Source organism: Ostrinia nubilalis, chromosome 12 (assembly GCF_963855985.1).
Source record: "Ostrinia nubilalis chromosome 12, ilOstNubi1.1, whole genome shotgun sequence".
In the NCBI taxonomy this organism is placed as follows: Eukaryota; Metazoa; Arthropoda; class Insecta; order Lepidoptera; family Crambidae; genus Ostrinia; species Ostrinia nubilalis.
The window spans coordinates 5,353,921-5,369,103 of NC_087099.1; the positions used below are offsets into that span (position 1 = coordinate 5,353,921).

General features: G+C 37.2%; 1 protein-coding gene across 2 annotated transcripts; it reads left to right on the top strand.

Annotated features, from left to right (window-relative positions):
* The first annotated feature begins 2,079 nt into the window (after positions 1-2,079).
* On the top strand, positions 2,080-7,031 carry LOC135076827 (venom peptide BmKAPI-like). Of its 2 annotated transcripts, XM_063971296.1 has the most exons (4): positions 2,080-2,199; positions 3,555-3,746; positions 5,761-5,943; positions 6,423-7,031. In XM_063971296.1, coding segments are annotated over exons 1-4 (438 nt in total). In that variant the 5' UTR covers positions 2,080-2,138; the 3' UTR covers positions 6,425-7,031. The 2 variants fall into 2 exon arrangements, with proteins under 2 accessions (XP_063827366.1, XP_063827365.1); XM_063971295.1 differs by lacking the exon at positions 6,423-7,031 and having other exon boundaries at positions 5,761-5,951.
* The last annotated feature ends 8,152 nt before the right edge of the window (positions 7,032-15,183 follow it).

Sequence of the window (15,183 nt, forward strand, 5' to 3'; positions counted from 1 at the left end):
ACTCCGAGCATAGCCCGCTCCATCGCCCTTTGGGTGACCTTGAGCCTTCTTATGAGGCCCATAGCCATCGCCATATACTCATGTCCGAAATACCGCAGTGTCTCAAGACAAAAGTCTTCGAGCAGTGTGTGTTGCCAGTGTTGATATATGGATCCGAAACGTGATCCAAATAACAATCTGGCAAAATTCCTTGATTGGTGGGGATTGTTTAAATTTTCTTTATAACTCATGGAATTTCCAACATACCATAAATAGTATTATTTAGCTACACACTTCTTCAAGTATATCATGTTGGTTTACGCCTACTTTAATCTACACACAAACGCCATCTAGCGCCAAAACTTACGCAGAGGGGAGAATGGGCTAAGAGGCTTTCCAAGCGAAATCCGATGGAGGTTGAAAGAATACGGAGGCAGCCGGGGAAAATGGGAGACGAAGCTGCGACTTTAGGGGCGTCCGTAAAGTAGACACTTTTCAACAACATTTTTTGTTAATAACTTTATGAGGAGTGCATCGCAGATTTAAAAGTATTCAGAAATCGGTCGATCGATATCTTTTCATTTCAAATACTAGAATCTTATACAGGGTGTTCGGTAAATGGTTGGTAAGCTAGTGTCGGCTTGATAATACGATTTACCTAAGACTCCGTATATTGAAAATAAGGGCAAAGGCAATGTTTTGAACATTCTAACTCTGTCTACATCCTTGATGTAACTTAACAGCTCGATAGGTACTTAGATAATTTAATTTAAAAGTGACAGTTTCTTCACTATTTGCAAGATTGTTGAATTATACTGGAATGCATCATTAGTATTCTGTATTGCAAAGAGCGTGGGAATAGCAAATTTCTATTCTCTACATGGTGCACGCGCAGGGTGTTCGGTAAATGGTTGGTAAGCTAGTGTCAGCTTGATAATACGATTTACCTAAGACTCCGTATTTTGAAAATAAGGGCAAAGGCAATGTTTTGAACATTCTAACTCTGTCTACATCCTTGATGTAACTTAACAGCTCGATAGGTACTTTAATGTAGAAGTAGATAATTTAATTTAAAAGTGACAGTTTCTTCACTATTTGCAAGATTGTTGAATTATACTGGAATGCATCATCAGTATTCTGTATTGCAAAGAGCGTGGGAATAGCAAATTTCTATTCTCTACATGGTGCACGCGCACATTGCACCGAAAGCTTTTCAACGTCCAGTGGACGAGTATATTTTGAGAGATTTTACTATTTTTAAGCAACATCTAAGCTACGACAACAGTAAGGTGGAATGGTATTGTGTAAAAAAAAGTTGCACAGAAATGTGTTTTAAAACAATAATGCTCTGCTCACTGCTCACGGGACTATTCCCACCGCTGCAACTCCTATGTAGCCATGATCTACAGCTTGACCGCCAATAAAAATCCAACCAGTGAAGGTCAAGTGTGTCCCGGGGGAAATTTAAACTTTCATTGGACCCGCAACGAAATTAATCAGAAGAACATAGGAGGAATACGAAGTTAATTTAAGGTTCGACTTTCCTCCAGTGCAAAGCGGATGACAGGTGTACCTAAGTAAAGCAATCGTAAACATTTGACAGTTCATCACGTACGATAAAGTCAGTTAGACAAAGCGTTTGACAGAATAATATAAATTGCTTTACACAATTCCACCTCTGGACCGACAATCAGCATTTTTTGGTTCAAAACAGATTTGGTTAATAATAAACAATGACAACCTAACAGTATGGAACATTGTGGAATGTAGGAACAATTTATATTGAAATCATTGATTAATTCGTCAACATTAAACAAAATTACGAGCACTAGTGAGATAAAGTTGTTTACATAATTATGACTAACAGGGGAAGGAACTAATTACTTTTTTAACACAATGTTTTTATTAAAACTGTTAATTGGGATGTCACTTTGCCACGTCATGGTGTAATTTACTTAGCTGAGGATAAGGAAAATTCGAAACAGAAAACCTTGTACATTCGACTCTATTATCCTTAAAATAAGACATATGTTTTGTTCGCAGCATGCTTGATGAATCAATGAATTAGCGATTCCAGTGGAAAGAGGAAAAAGTAAGGAACTGTATGCAAAACTTCTAGTTAGTCGGTCGAGAAGTGTGATTGTGACAACAAGTGTAACATGTCAAAATTAACAGTGCTAATCATAGTTACTTTTTGGATTTATTTTATAAGAAGCGAAGGTAAGCAGAACATATTAACTTTACTTTTATTTTGTAATAAATTAATTTAACAAATATTTTTAGGTCAAAAAGGTGTCTCTGTTTTAGACTTTCTTCTGAAATCATTAATCTAATTCAAATTCAAACAGCCATGACTTAACCAAAGTTAAAAATACTAATTTGACTTTCGCTCAACAAATATTTTACAGAATGTGCTTGTAAAAACAATGGTAAAGTGCTAATTAATTTATATTTTAAATTTAATTTTACAAAAACACAAAGTTCTGCCGAAACCAAAAAATACGGACAGATTGATCGATTGCGTTCCGTTTTATAACTAGGGGTCAAATCTGTAAAACAATATCGGTTCTATCAGCATAATTAGTATTAGGGTTATAGCTGACTCTATTACTAACACCTGCAATCCTGGTTGAGTGAGAGAGACGATTAGAACTTTAAAATCGAAATCGGTTTTCAAAGTTCGTCCGTGTTTTTAGATGCACGTTTTTCGCCGGCATTGTATTCCCATTTCTCGTTTGAAGCATCGAATATTTATGAGTGATACTAATTTGTATTCAATCTTTGATCTCTTTTGTTCAGCCGAGATTAATAATACATCTAGAAAAAAACAAACGACAAAATAAATGTTTTAACTTTTTGAAAGTCGGCTGCGGTTCCACAAATAAATTGAGTAATTGCAAAAATGGCGTGTAAAATTGCATTTGTTTTGTTTCTGTATTCAAAATACAATTTAGATTGGATTGATCTTGTTGTTTGAAGGGAATAATATTTTAGTCAGGCTAAAATCTCTTAATCATTCCATTTCTATTTTCTTTATTTGAACCTTATAAAAACAAAATATCGTTTTAATAGGCGGAGAGTAGGCTGGTAAAATCTATCTTTTACGTTATGAGTGTGTTGTAGCGTGTGTGTATTTTAGACAGCCTACTTACACAATTCTCCAAACGGAGGATCACGTAATTGGTCATTAAAAACAAAATTAAAGTAGTTATTACATTGTGTATATTAGTATTTCGTATTTGAAGTTTTCAAAGTAGAGACCTAATGTTACTGAGGACGATAAAAACTATTAATTAAAACATTTTCGTAGTGGAAGAATCTTATGAACGTAAGAAGGATCTAATAATCCCACCCATTGATAAGATAAGTTTACCTCTAAAGGCCTATTCAAACCTGAGCGATATTCGCTGCCGCTGTGGGTAGAGGTACATACCGCGCGGGTTTCGCTCAGGTATTTAGTATCAAGTATCGCGGCTAGAGCGACCTGAGCGATATTCGCTGCCGCTGTGGGTAGAGGTAGACGGTAGCGAATACCGCTTAGGTCTGAATACGCCTTAATTATTGCAATATTCTAGTGGTTAAGCGATCATCATGCCCGGCGAACGAGATGCAAGTCGAATGCGCGCACTGCGGTCCTAAACGGTGCGAGGAGCTAGGCGAGCCGGTGCCGTGTGCGGGTGGCACCGCGCTGTGCCGGCCGGAATGCGTCTGCATCGACGGCTCCGTCCGGGCCGAGAACGGCACTTGCATAGTCAAAACCGAATGCCGTAAGTTTTGTCTGCATTATTTCTGTAATCTTTCCAGCAAATTCATCTACTGCCGATTCCAGTGGCTCGTTAGAATACAAGCATATACATAGGTAGTTTATCACTAAAACAAACAAACACTGGGTCATCTTATGCAGTCTGTGTGTTGTCCGTTGTCAATTATACGGACGAAATATCTACTGATGTAATGGAAACCGTGAAATGACGTCACAATATTTCTGTGCTGTGCCACGCACTGCGGTCCTAAATGGTGCGAGGAACTAGGCGAGCCGGTGCCGTGTGCGGGTGGCACCGCGCTGTGCCGGCCGGAATGCGTCTGCATCGACGGCTCCGTCCGAGCCGAGAACGGCTCGTGTATAGTCAAAACCGAATGCCGTAAGTTTTGTCTGCATTATTTCTGTAATTTTCCCAGCGGGGTCAGCATCTACTGCCGATTCTAGTGGCTCGTTGTATCACAATCATAAAAGGTAGTTAATTCCTAAAAAATCAAACACTAGGTCATCTTATGCAGTCTGATTGTGTGTTGTCCGTTGTCAATTATACGGACGAAATATCTACTGATGTAATGGAAACCGTGAAATGACGTCACAATATTTCTGTGCTGTGCCGCGCACTGCGGTCCTAAACGGTGCGAGGAGCTAGGCGAGCCGGTGCCGTGTGCGGGTGGCACCGCGCTGTGCCGGCCGGAATGCGTCTGCATCGAAAATATCTACTGATGTAATGGAAACTGTGAAATGACGTCACAATATTTCTGTGCTGTGCCACGCACTGCGGTCCTAAACGGTGCGAGGAGCTAGGCGAGTCGGTGCCGTGTGCGGGTGGCACCGCTCTGTGCCGGCCGGAATGCGTGTGCGTCGACGGCCCCGTCCGTGCCGAAACACTAGATGTCTAGGCTCGCTAGTATGGTCTCCGTCGTCCGGTGGACTGAACCGAGCCTAAAAGTTAGCTTAGATGGAGGGGAAAAATACCTTATTTACGAAGAGTCTTAGTGCTCTTTCTCTGTTTGACTGTGATCTGTATTTTCATGTTATTGATCTAAACAGAGCTGTCTGTTTCTAATCAAAGCAGTAAGAGGATAACTAAACTTTGTTGGCCATCAACTCATCAGATATTGCCCAAGGCACGAAATCGTAACATGAAACCAATTAGATATGTCAGTCAAAACTGTACCTCTCCAAAAATGCACGTTCATCTTTTGCCAATCCCAGGAACTTTGCTTTGGGAGTAGCGGGCGATGCAACAAGCCAATTACGCAGTATCTGCCAATCTAGTCTTAGGCTGGGTTGCACCATCTTACTTTAACTGAGACAAACGTCAAATATCTGTCAAACTCCATACAAAAAACACCGGTTATCGTCATAGTTACCGTCAAATTTGGGTGGTGCAACTCAGCCTTACTATTGAAAGACAGTGAGTTTTACCAGTAAAATTGCAAATCGAGACCTAAACTCCAGAGGTCGACACTCATGGAACTGGCGTTCCTAGAACGCAGACCGGTGCCAATTTAACATGATCGATTTATGGTTACCTCTACAACTCAGGAGTTTGTACCCGTGAGTTAGACGTTAACATTTCACTTAATAGTTCTTCGAAGCCTATTAGAGCATTTGTCACATTGTGCACTGGATGGATTTTGCTGTCTGCGGTCAGGTCAAATAAACGCAGCTCCCCGCACCTGTCAGTTTGCGTTTTTTGTTCGTGCCCGCACTGCCAGATTATATCAATACAAAATGTGTAGACCGTTTATGTTGTTCGAATACATGCTGCTTCACTTTGACCTGACCTCTGACCCCAAAACGCATCCTACACTGGAAGCTGGAAACATTGAATTTTCGAATATATTCAGTTTATTTTGTAACCCATTATTGGTATCATTGGATAGAGCTCGTGAAGCACTTTCAAGGTCAGTAACCAGTTTTTGGACATTTTGTATAGTTTAGAAATAATCGAGTGAGATCACTTTTATAGTTTCCACTCTGTAATTAAGATTTTAAAAATAATGTCCTTCTTTCAGCCAGCTGCGGAGGTGACAGAAACGCCACCTCCGGCTGCGGGAACCACTGCGGCAACTCCTGCTCAGACTACAAGGAAGTCAACAAGACCTGCCTGACTGGTTGCCGGTACAACAGCTGTGACTGCAGAAAAGGATATGTCTACCATGACAGCTTGAAGAAATGCGTGCTGCCTGTTGATTGTTGTAAGTAGTTCACCAGTACTAATAATATTGTGTAATTTAGTGTTTATAGTGGTTGGTTCGTTTAAAAGCCTATTTGCAAAAAATAAAAGACTTTTTTAAATGCGAAAGTCTGTTAAGGTTCGACCAAACTAACGCGTGCAGCTCGCGTGCGCGATGGCGATCAGACGTAAACGCATTGATCGCCATCGCGAGCCATCGCGAACCTTTATATGTCACACTTTTTTGTTTGAGACTTGGGTAAAAACAAGAACTACCTAGCTACCTAAATTTTTTACATGTTTAGCTTCTTTTAAATTTAGCCTGGCGACAAAAACATAATAATCATAATATCTTTATTGCTTATTATCATTATTTTCTTTTTACAACTTCAAAAGTAACTCATAAAATTATAGGTACTTTTAACGTTTTCTAAAAATAAGCTAGGTATATCGTTTATGGATGAAAGAAAAATATCTAAAATTGCTTTTTCCTTTTTCTAGGAAGAGACTGAACACAAGAAGACGATTCCCAGAAATTTGGACCTTAAATGGAAATATCAAAGAATGTCAACGTTGTTTCTTATAAGGTATCTTAATTTTATAAAAACACAATAGCTTTTTTATTTAAATTTGTTGGTGCGTGGCGTGTCAGTGATTTATTTTTGTACGAGGTTTGTCCTTAAGTTATAATATCAGCCAAAGTCACTGCTGGACAGAGCATGGTATCCTTACCAGCTTAGGAGCTACAGTTTAGTAGTTAATTATTATCATTAAGAATTGGGTAGCTAACACCATCAACAAAACATTGTTTTTCAAGACGAAGTGTTTACTTTAAAGAAGAAGTCTCGTTTTCAATTTGCTTTAAACTTTTAGTAGCTTTAAAATCAGTAAGTCAATACTTGCTCAATTTAGTTTAATAACTAGTGAAATGACATTAAAGGTCATGGTAGAGTCCCATTCTGGCAGCAGTATCAAAAAAGATCAGCTAAAACAAACAAAGTAATAATAAAAAACAATGTTAGAAACGATGCAGATAGTTGTAGTATAAAGTAAAATGTATGTGCAATACTTTCAGACTGTTTTTTAAGAATAAATGCTATAAAAATAAAATGTTTCATTCCTGTGGGCTAATACAAAGTCTTCATAAGTTCATAGCACCCCATAAACTTACATTGTCGGGCGTTAACTAAATCAGTTTTCTTAATCAGAACTGTAAAGGTACATTCTTTTGTCTGTGAACTTGGTTAAGAAAATCTTCCAGAAAAAACAAATCAGAGAAATGCACGACGCACCACCAAAGACTACTAGTGTATGTTACAAAATTAATCGATATCGATACAAAAATAAATTTGGAAAAAAACTTTAGTAAAAAAAAGTAGGTAGGTATTATTGTGTGAAGTTGAAACAACTAAAAACGTAGTGGTTCTTGCCCTTCATAAAATATTGATCATACATAATGGGAAAAATAAATAACCCAAAAGGTAAAATGACTCTGGATTGCAGTTTACTTTCAGTAATTGTAATTCAGTAAATTGGAACACACAATAATGATAATCTTGAATGGCGTTTTTGAATGCATGTTGTGACATACGTAATTATTAGTTGTTGCTTGACTTACTCTTACTATCGATAAGATTAATGATGCACCATTTCCACATCACTATCCTGCTGATAGCAAAAAGTCCGCAAATAGTGATGAAGACGAAATATAAGACAAACTAGCGAGAACAAACACTGGCCAAGTCAATTACAGAACAGAATAACATGTTTCCTAACCAATTATGTAGTTCGGAACAACGTTTGATGGCGACTCGATTGGTTAACTAATAAGGGCCGAGTTCACCGACTTTTAAAACGGCTGTTTAACACTGAAACTTCTGATCAAGTCATGTTTAATGTTCACCACACGTTAACCAGTGTTTATAGCCCTTAAACAGCCGATCATTATAACCGAGGTCCAAAGCATCGTTTAACCGTCGTTTAGTACCATTTGTTGGACACATGTCATTTTTTCTATGAGTTTGGCTGCAACAGTTGCACCATTGTTTCGAATTTCGCTGGTTTTGAGAATAAATAAACAAACATGTAGTCAGTGTTCAATGTATTAATTGTAACTATCAAGACGGTCATTCTCACGATTAGGCGTTCTCAGCCTAATTACCATATCATTTTTGAAATTTGGCTTAATTGACTTAAACGCATTTAAATATGAAACACATGAAAAGTACGAATTTAACAATCGTTAAGGCGTCAAATTATTCCAAGCGGTTTTCGCGTAAATGAGACCCAAAAATTTTATGGTCACGGTAATTAGATAAGGCTAGTACTTAATCTAACGGTAATTAGAAAAAATATGTAAAATAGCAAGAAAACAATATCTTGCATTGATAAATTTGTATATAAATATATAGCGGCATAAAAAACGCTGTAGGTAAACTTAATAACCCTTTGAAAAAAGAAAAACACTCATTTCTATTACTTATTGTATCAAGATATTTTCAGTATACTGCAATAATCGAGGCTATAACAGGAACACTTAGTTTCGGCCAGAAGGGGCTACGTGTCACATTTCATCAGAATCTTAATCATCATTTATTTGATTTCAATGTGGTACAAACGATTTAACGTACAGATAATGGATCAGTAGATCTCACAAATTTGATTTTTCGGATAAGCATAATTATATCGAAAAATTAATTAAAGATTTAAGTGATTTTTCCTCTTTTTAATCGTTCTGCGATCAGCCATCAGCCATCAGCCAGATTAAATTGAATTTGTAATAATGACAGTTCCAGCTCAGCATATCCCATGATTTGTCACCTCGATTCTTTTACAATAAGTTTTCAGATTGACGCTATTCGCTTTCTCCTAAACCTAAATGCAGAATTCTTAGAATTTAGAAGGGATGCAGCAAATAGATTGCATGAAGGTCTAGTCTTTGGTTGTAAGCTTTACAGGATTTTCCACACCCTCTTTGATGTTTGGTATCACTTCAGTGGACTTTGTAAACCAAGGTGCACAGCTCAAGATTTTTAAAACTTTATTTTGAAAACGTTAAAATATTTCTACATTTGAGAGGCTAAGTCGATGCCATGTCTACATGGGTTTTAGGATCCATTTGTATATAGTTTGTTCTCCAAGCTTCTTCTGTCCAGTACCCATTGCATAACAAAGCAGGTAGGATGCAGTTTAGGATGGTACAAAGTGCCTATACACTCTTGCCTTGAAAAGTCCCATTGTCTGTTGATTGGTTCTCTTTTGTTTTTAATGTGATCACGCCAGGTAAGTGTTATTGTTGGAAAATCTCATCTTCTTATAAATAGGAAAATCTCATCTTCTTAGGGCAAAGGTATTATGGATAGATGTTAATGGTTATATTAGAATTAATTAATGATTTAAGATGTTAATATCAACTATACTAATAGTAAAAATAAATATCTGGTACGAGACATGTTTCATGCAGGGGTGACATCTCCTGGCCATCAGAAAGCCCCGATTTCACTCCAGGTAAACTTAGGGATTAAAATATACTCTTAAATCCAACAACCATGCAGCAACTGAAGCTGAACATTCGTCATGAAATCGAATCTATTTCGAGGTTACTCTAACGAAAGTTTTTGAAAATTTTGATGGTCAGATTGGAAGAAAAGTCCGTACAGTTGTTATGCGAAAGTCTAGGTATATTTCATATTTTATCATCATACTTATTCAATCGTGAGTGCAATTTGTAGGTAATAATTTCATACAACGGTGATTATAAATATACGGTAATTAGTACATGGAAATTATAAAACGTTGGTTTTTCTTCAAAATTTCCAAAATCTTCAGCGTATGCAAATACTGTCTTACTACAACGTATGAAGGCCAAAGTACTGAATCTATTTAAATTAACAACGTGGATCTACCTTCAAAAATCGAGTATAAAAATAAGGACATGGTAAATAGAAAAATTGAAAACCAAAGATATGGTAATTATACTCTTACGCAATTCATCGAAGGTACGCCAACGCAATAGATGTCTACCTGCTAACAGGTCTTAGAACTAACTAAGGGCTCGCGCCGCGCGCGTAAATGATGTGTCAAATATTATTATTTAGGCTTGTGTGCCCAAAAACAGAAAACGTCACGGGAATTAGGACTTTCGCTCGGACAAGCAGTTTTTTAATTCTAATTATTTACAGAATGGTTCTATTGAACAGATATTTTGCTATGCGCAAGACAATCTTTTGTACTCTTTAAAATGTTGAATGGAGTAAACCAAATCTATACGACATAAAAATTACAGCCAAGTTTTAACATTAAGTCGGTGTGCGGACGCGTAACGGTAATTAGAGAACAGAGGTTCATGAAATTAATTAAGTCACAAATACTTAAAATAGAGGCCTATGATTTAATGCACAACTGGATGGGGTTGTTAAGTAACATATAAAAATACTTGCATGTCTCTAATTTGTCATTTTTAACGATTTAACAGCCCGGACACGCAAAAACTAGCTCACCTGAGAATGGCCGAAGATCACTACATAGCCTTTTTGAAAATCTTGAAATTCTTGAAGATATAGAGACCAGACCAAGGCGACCTAGAGGCTAGATGACAAAATTTCAATTATTTGTCCGTCAGACAGATAATAATTAGAAAATAGGTATTAGACTCAAAAATATTATCTTTTTTTTTCACAGTGCTACATCGAGTTGAAATGGCGCGTTACGTCACGCCTATGTAGAGTTTTTACTTAAAAGTGACGTCACGCGACATTTCATCTCGATATAATACTGTAATTATTCAATTATGAAAATATACGTGTCCAGTATTTTTTATTATCTGTCTGACGACGGACTAAATAGAATTTCGATTTCATTACCCAGTCATCATCAATGTCATCATCCCAATTATTCACAACAAACAAACATAACATTAACACCCTCAATGATCAACACGAAGAATAAAATTAGCACTAGTAGTGACATTTGACAGTAACAGCACCGTGACGTTATTACCCGTCCAAATTGAACACTACAGGCTAGCACAATGATCCCAATGCGTTCTCGTACTTCTCAAGTTGAAAGTGTTTTATATTATGCTACTAAATATAAATCTCACCAAAACTCGTGTTAACTAAATATAACGACGTGACTTCTCTATTGAGTAAACTTATAGCATTCATTCATTCACTCCTGAACGGATGGTGATTCCCCGATTTACTAATCACGGTTAAAATATTCGTGGTGAACAGCGAATAGTTAACCGGCTGCGTAACCGACGTTTAAAAATTAATCGGCCGATTACTCAAACATTGGTTAAATGACAGTTGGTGAACTCGGCCCTAAGACAAATTGGAATGAGACTGAGTTGGGATTGCGGATTCTGTCGGTTTCATTTTGCACTACCTGTGAAACTTGTATGCGACTCGTACAGTCAGCGTCAAAAATAGTTCGTGATACCCAAAGTGGCCAAAAAGTTGACAACACAACCTTATTCCAATTATAACAAAGAAGACTTATTGCCTGCTTTGGGTGTCACAAACTATTTGACGCTGACTGTACGTGGAAATGCTTTTCCGAAATAGGACCTAGTTTAAAACTTCCAGATACACCTATCAATCAAAATATTTCATTTGCGGTAGGGTGAAGCTAGGTAAGTCTCAGAATCTGCATACAATTTAATTCAGCCAGCTTAGTTTTTATTATAATAAAAGCTTTGTACTTAACAAAATATTTTGTAGTTTTTTGTAACCATAGATAACAAACATGCATATAAACTGTATTTTTAAACTTTACGGCTCCTAAATTATAAAATTACCTACACGTTAAAATCATAGTCAAACTCTACAAGAGGTGATATAGGTATGTTAAAGCCTTGGAGGAGGCCTTTGTCCAACAGTGGATGTCATTAGGCTGAAACGAACAAACGAAATCCTTGATAAACAAGAACCATGTAAAGATTACAAACTCTTAAACTTTTTACATACAAACAGACAGTCTGAAAATGTTCTGCTGTAGTTCCAGCAAGTATCAAAGTTTTCCATTTTCAGCTGTAAAATAGTTCTATTTAAAGATTCTGCGCTGGAATAAAAACGGGTGCAAAAACTAAACGAATTTAAATTAAACTCTGCTTGTTTGTTTAGGATTGGCATTAAAACTTTGCTTTTTGTCCTCTTTAAATATTCCCTTAGGCTTAGCTATTACTATGATTTACTCTACAAGAGCTCGATATTTACTGCCTAAGATCGTATTTTACAGTTAAGTTAAACACCATTTACAAACAAAAAAGGTCTTTTAAACTACGTTAAGCTGGTATTCAGTAAATTATAGAACTTGATAATATTAACTTGGGCTCAAACTAATAAGTAAAGCTTAAATCCATCTTGATAATTATGAAAATGATAGGTACTAAAGTAGGTACCTACTGTTAGGCCCAGAACAGACTGGAATGAATCTGCAACCTCTAGTTAGAGTTTCATTTGAGTTTCTACCATAGAGATTTACGCCCGTATTCACAAACGATGCTTGCTTAAGTGAATCAGCAAATCGAACGCACAGCGTTGAATGGGGCTCTGTGATTGGTTCATCTGTCACCCTGTGCGTACAAGCGCACTGGGAGACCTCATAGTAATGTTTGTGAATACGGGCGTTACTTGTTTCAACAAAACAGTTCATAAATGATACCTACCATATCTGTTTACAGCAACCTGTCCTCTGGAATGCAAATCAACCTGCCTAAATCCTAACCCCTAACTTAATCTCACTTAATCTCACGGAGGTCGGTTCGTATCTCTGTGAAATCACAAAATCCCGCTATTTTCCTTTTTGCGTTTTGCACTTCTTTTTTTACTTTTATTTATTTACAAACATGTTTTTCTTGTCCCGTATAAAGTATATATTTACTGTCCTCGAACCCTGACATCCCCATATTTTACTTTTTTTTAGTACCGACTAGCACTTGTCTTCAACCTATGTATTCGACTTAGGTTTCGACTGTAGTTTCTATCATATTCTAAGAGAGACCGCTCATGACGCGACCAATGCAATGCGTTTCAAACCGGTTTCAAAAAGCTCGGAGCTGTCAGTTGGGTTTTGCTGTGTTTTTCCCGGTGCACCGGTCTCCAGTGATTCCCAGAGATTATTTATAATTCATGTTTAACTTATTCAATAAACAGATTAATAGCCGGGAATCACTGGAGACCGGTGTTTAAAGGTAGCCGTCTTCTTTATTTTACTTCATAGATATGAGAGCCAAATGTTATCCTTATTCACCGATTGCATAATTTATCCATCCACTTAACGGTCATAACAATCAAAACCACAGAGATTTTCCCAACGACACAAAAATAGGCAATTATTATTTTAATACTTGCACATAAGGAAGTAATGAACAAAAAGTATTTCGTAATCAAGTCTTAGTCGTAAGATTTTCCCAGTAAAGCTAAAAGTTGTATGAATCATTAGAAGATTCTAGATGGAAACAAAATATTAATTTGGCATAGTAGACTGTGATCATACATATTGGCCTGCCATTTAATATGAAGGCTGGCTAAGTAATCTCTATGAAACTTTACATTCTTTATTCCAATAGTCCATTAAGTTAAGCAATGTAGAGACGGGGCCTAAAATCTTAGTTGTTTGGTGATAACATAGGGGACACTTAAAAATGGAGGATTGATGGTGAAAACGGGCATGAGTCTCACACAATTTTAACATCTATCTCCCTCTGTGCGCAATCCGAATCTCATCTAAGAGTTGAGAGCAGGCTACCTGTGAAATAAAAAAATATTTCTGTAAATAGGCTTTAAAAAGCACTTTTACACGTCCCAGTATTAACCCTACCACTGCTTCAGGACAATAAATGGGCCAGTGCTGAGAAGAAGCAGCGCAAGAAACTCAGTCACTATTGTCAGCCTCTTTTTCAAAGGTTTACAGGCTTTAAAATGTAAAAAGTTATAAATATTTATGCGAGCTAGGCAGTAACGCATCCCAAACATTTTTATCTTTTAAATAATCAACGACTTTATAGTAGACCTTTTTCACTAAGGTACCTACTTTTAATATGTTATGTAGCGTAGGAAAAAATACATCACTTACTAAGTTCGCACCTATCAAGTTGAAAAGAGTAGTTTTAGTTTTTATCGACTCAAGATAAATGTGGGTATCTGCATTTGAACGCCGTAACAAAAAGTTCGGGGAATCCCGGCGGCGCGAGATTGATTTATAGCTCCAATGGACGAGAACTATAGTTTCCTGTTGGCGGATAACTATGTTAACGTGGGTTATGTAATTATTTCCTTGTTAGGCAGAAAATGGTCAGAGGAATGTTTTTGCACGCTTCGCTAATGATCAGTGATTGTATTTTGTTTTGGTATCATTACGAAGTAGTTAACTGCCCGGCAATTTGCTTTAAAATGTAGTATTCTGTATTCTTTTTCTTCTCAGTCGCAAAGTAAAATGAAACTTCATCATATTGATAGGATTTTGAAACTGAATTTCCAGACCTAGAAAAAGGTTATCTAATGCCAAAAATACTCAGAAAAAACGGAAAAAATATAAATAAAAGTAGGGGAGGTCGCATGTGGCCAACTGTTAGGCATTATGCGACATAATACGATCACATAATATCTAATTCTTTCTGTTGTCGAGATATTTGCATCGGAACAATTTACCCCCGGCACTTTCAGCCCCGCTCTCCCCTACATTTTGATTATGTAAGGCCGTTTGTAGACATCCGTTTTTTCACCGGACGACGGACCGTAAAAAAACGGATATCCTTTGTTTGCTGTCAATTTTCTCGCCGGACCTATGTCCGATGCATGTGCACACGTTCATTATAAACCATACACCACCGCTAAATCCGGCAAAAAACACGGTCCGTTATCCGGTGAAAAAAACGGACGTCTACAAGCGCTCTTAGTTTTTAAAAGTATTTGCAAGGTAAAACCCCCAATTTCTTGGGGTGTACCGGACTGTTTAGTTTTCAAAGGACATTGGTTAGTAGAACTTACAAGTTTACAAGACAAACCCAAGTAAGTTTACGAATTAGAGCAAAGTTACGAATTTAGCGAACTTCTACACTGGCATTGCTGTATTCTACGACGTAGTCCATTTAGAGCACCCGTTCAAATAGCACCCGCACGAATAGCACCTGTAGGTCTAGGATGGGACGCAGTGATAAGCTTTTATCGCGCCATTTTATCGATTTTTCACGATAGGCCCATACGTTTGTCCTCTAAACTCATCAATAAAATTTTATCATGGCGGTCTTCCTAGCCCG

Coding starts and splice junctions, on each gene's coding strand:
- LOC135076827 (XM_063971295.1), top strand. CDS start 2,139: ATGTCAAAATTAACAGTGCTAATCATAGTTACTTTTTGGATTTATTTT. Junction 2,200..3,554: donor TTATTTTATAAGAAGCGAAG/GTAAGCAGAACA, acceptor GCAATATTCTAG/TGGTTAAGCGATCATCATGC. Junction 3,747..5,760: donor CATAGTCAAAACCGAATGCC/GTAAGTTTTGTC, acceptor TCCTTCTTTCAG/CCAGCTGCGGAGGTGACAGA.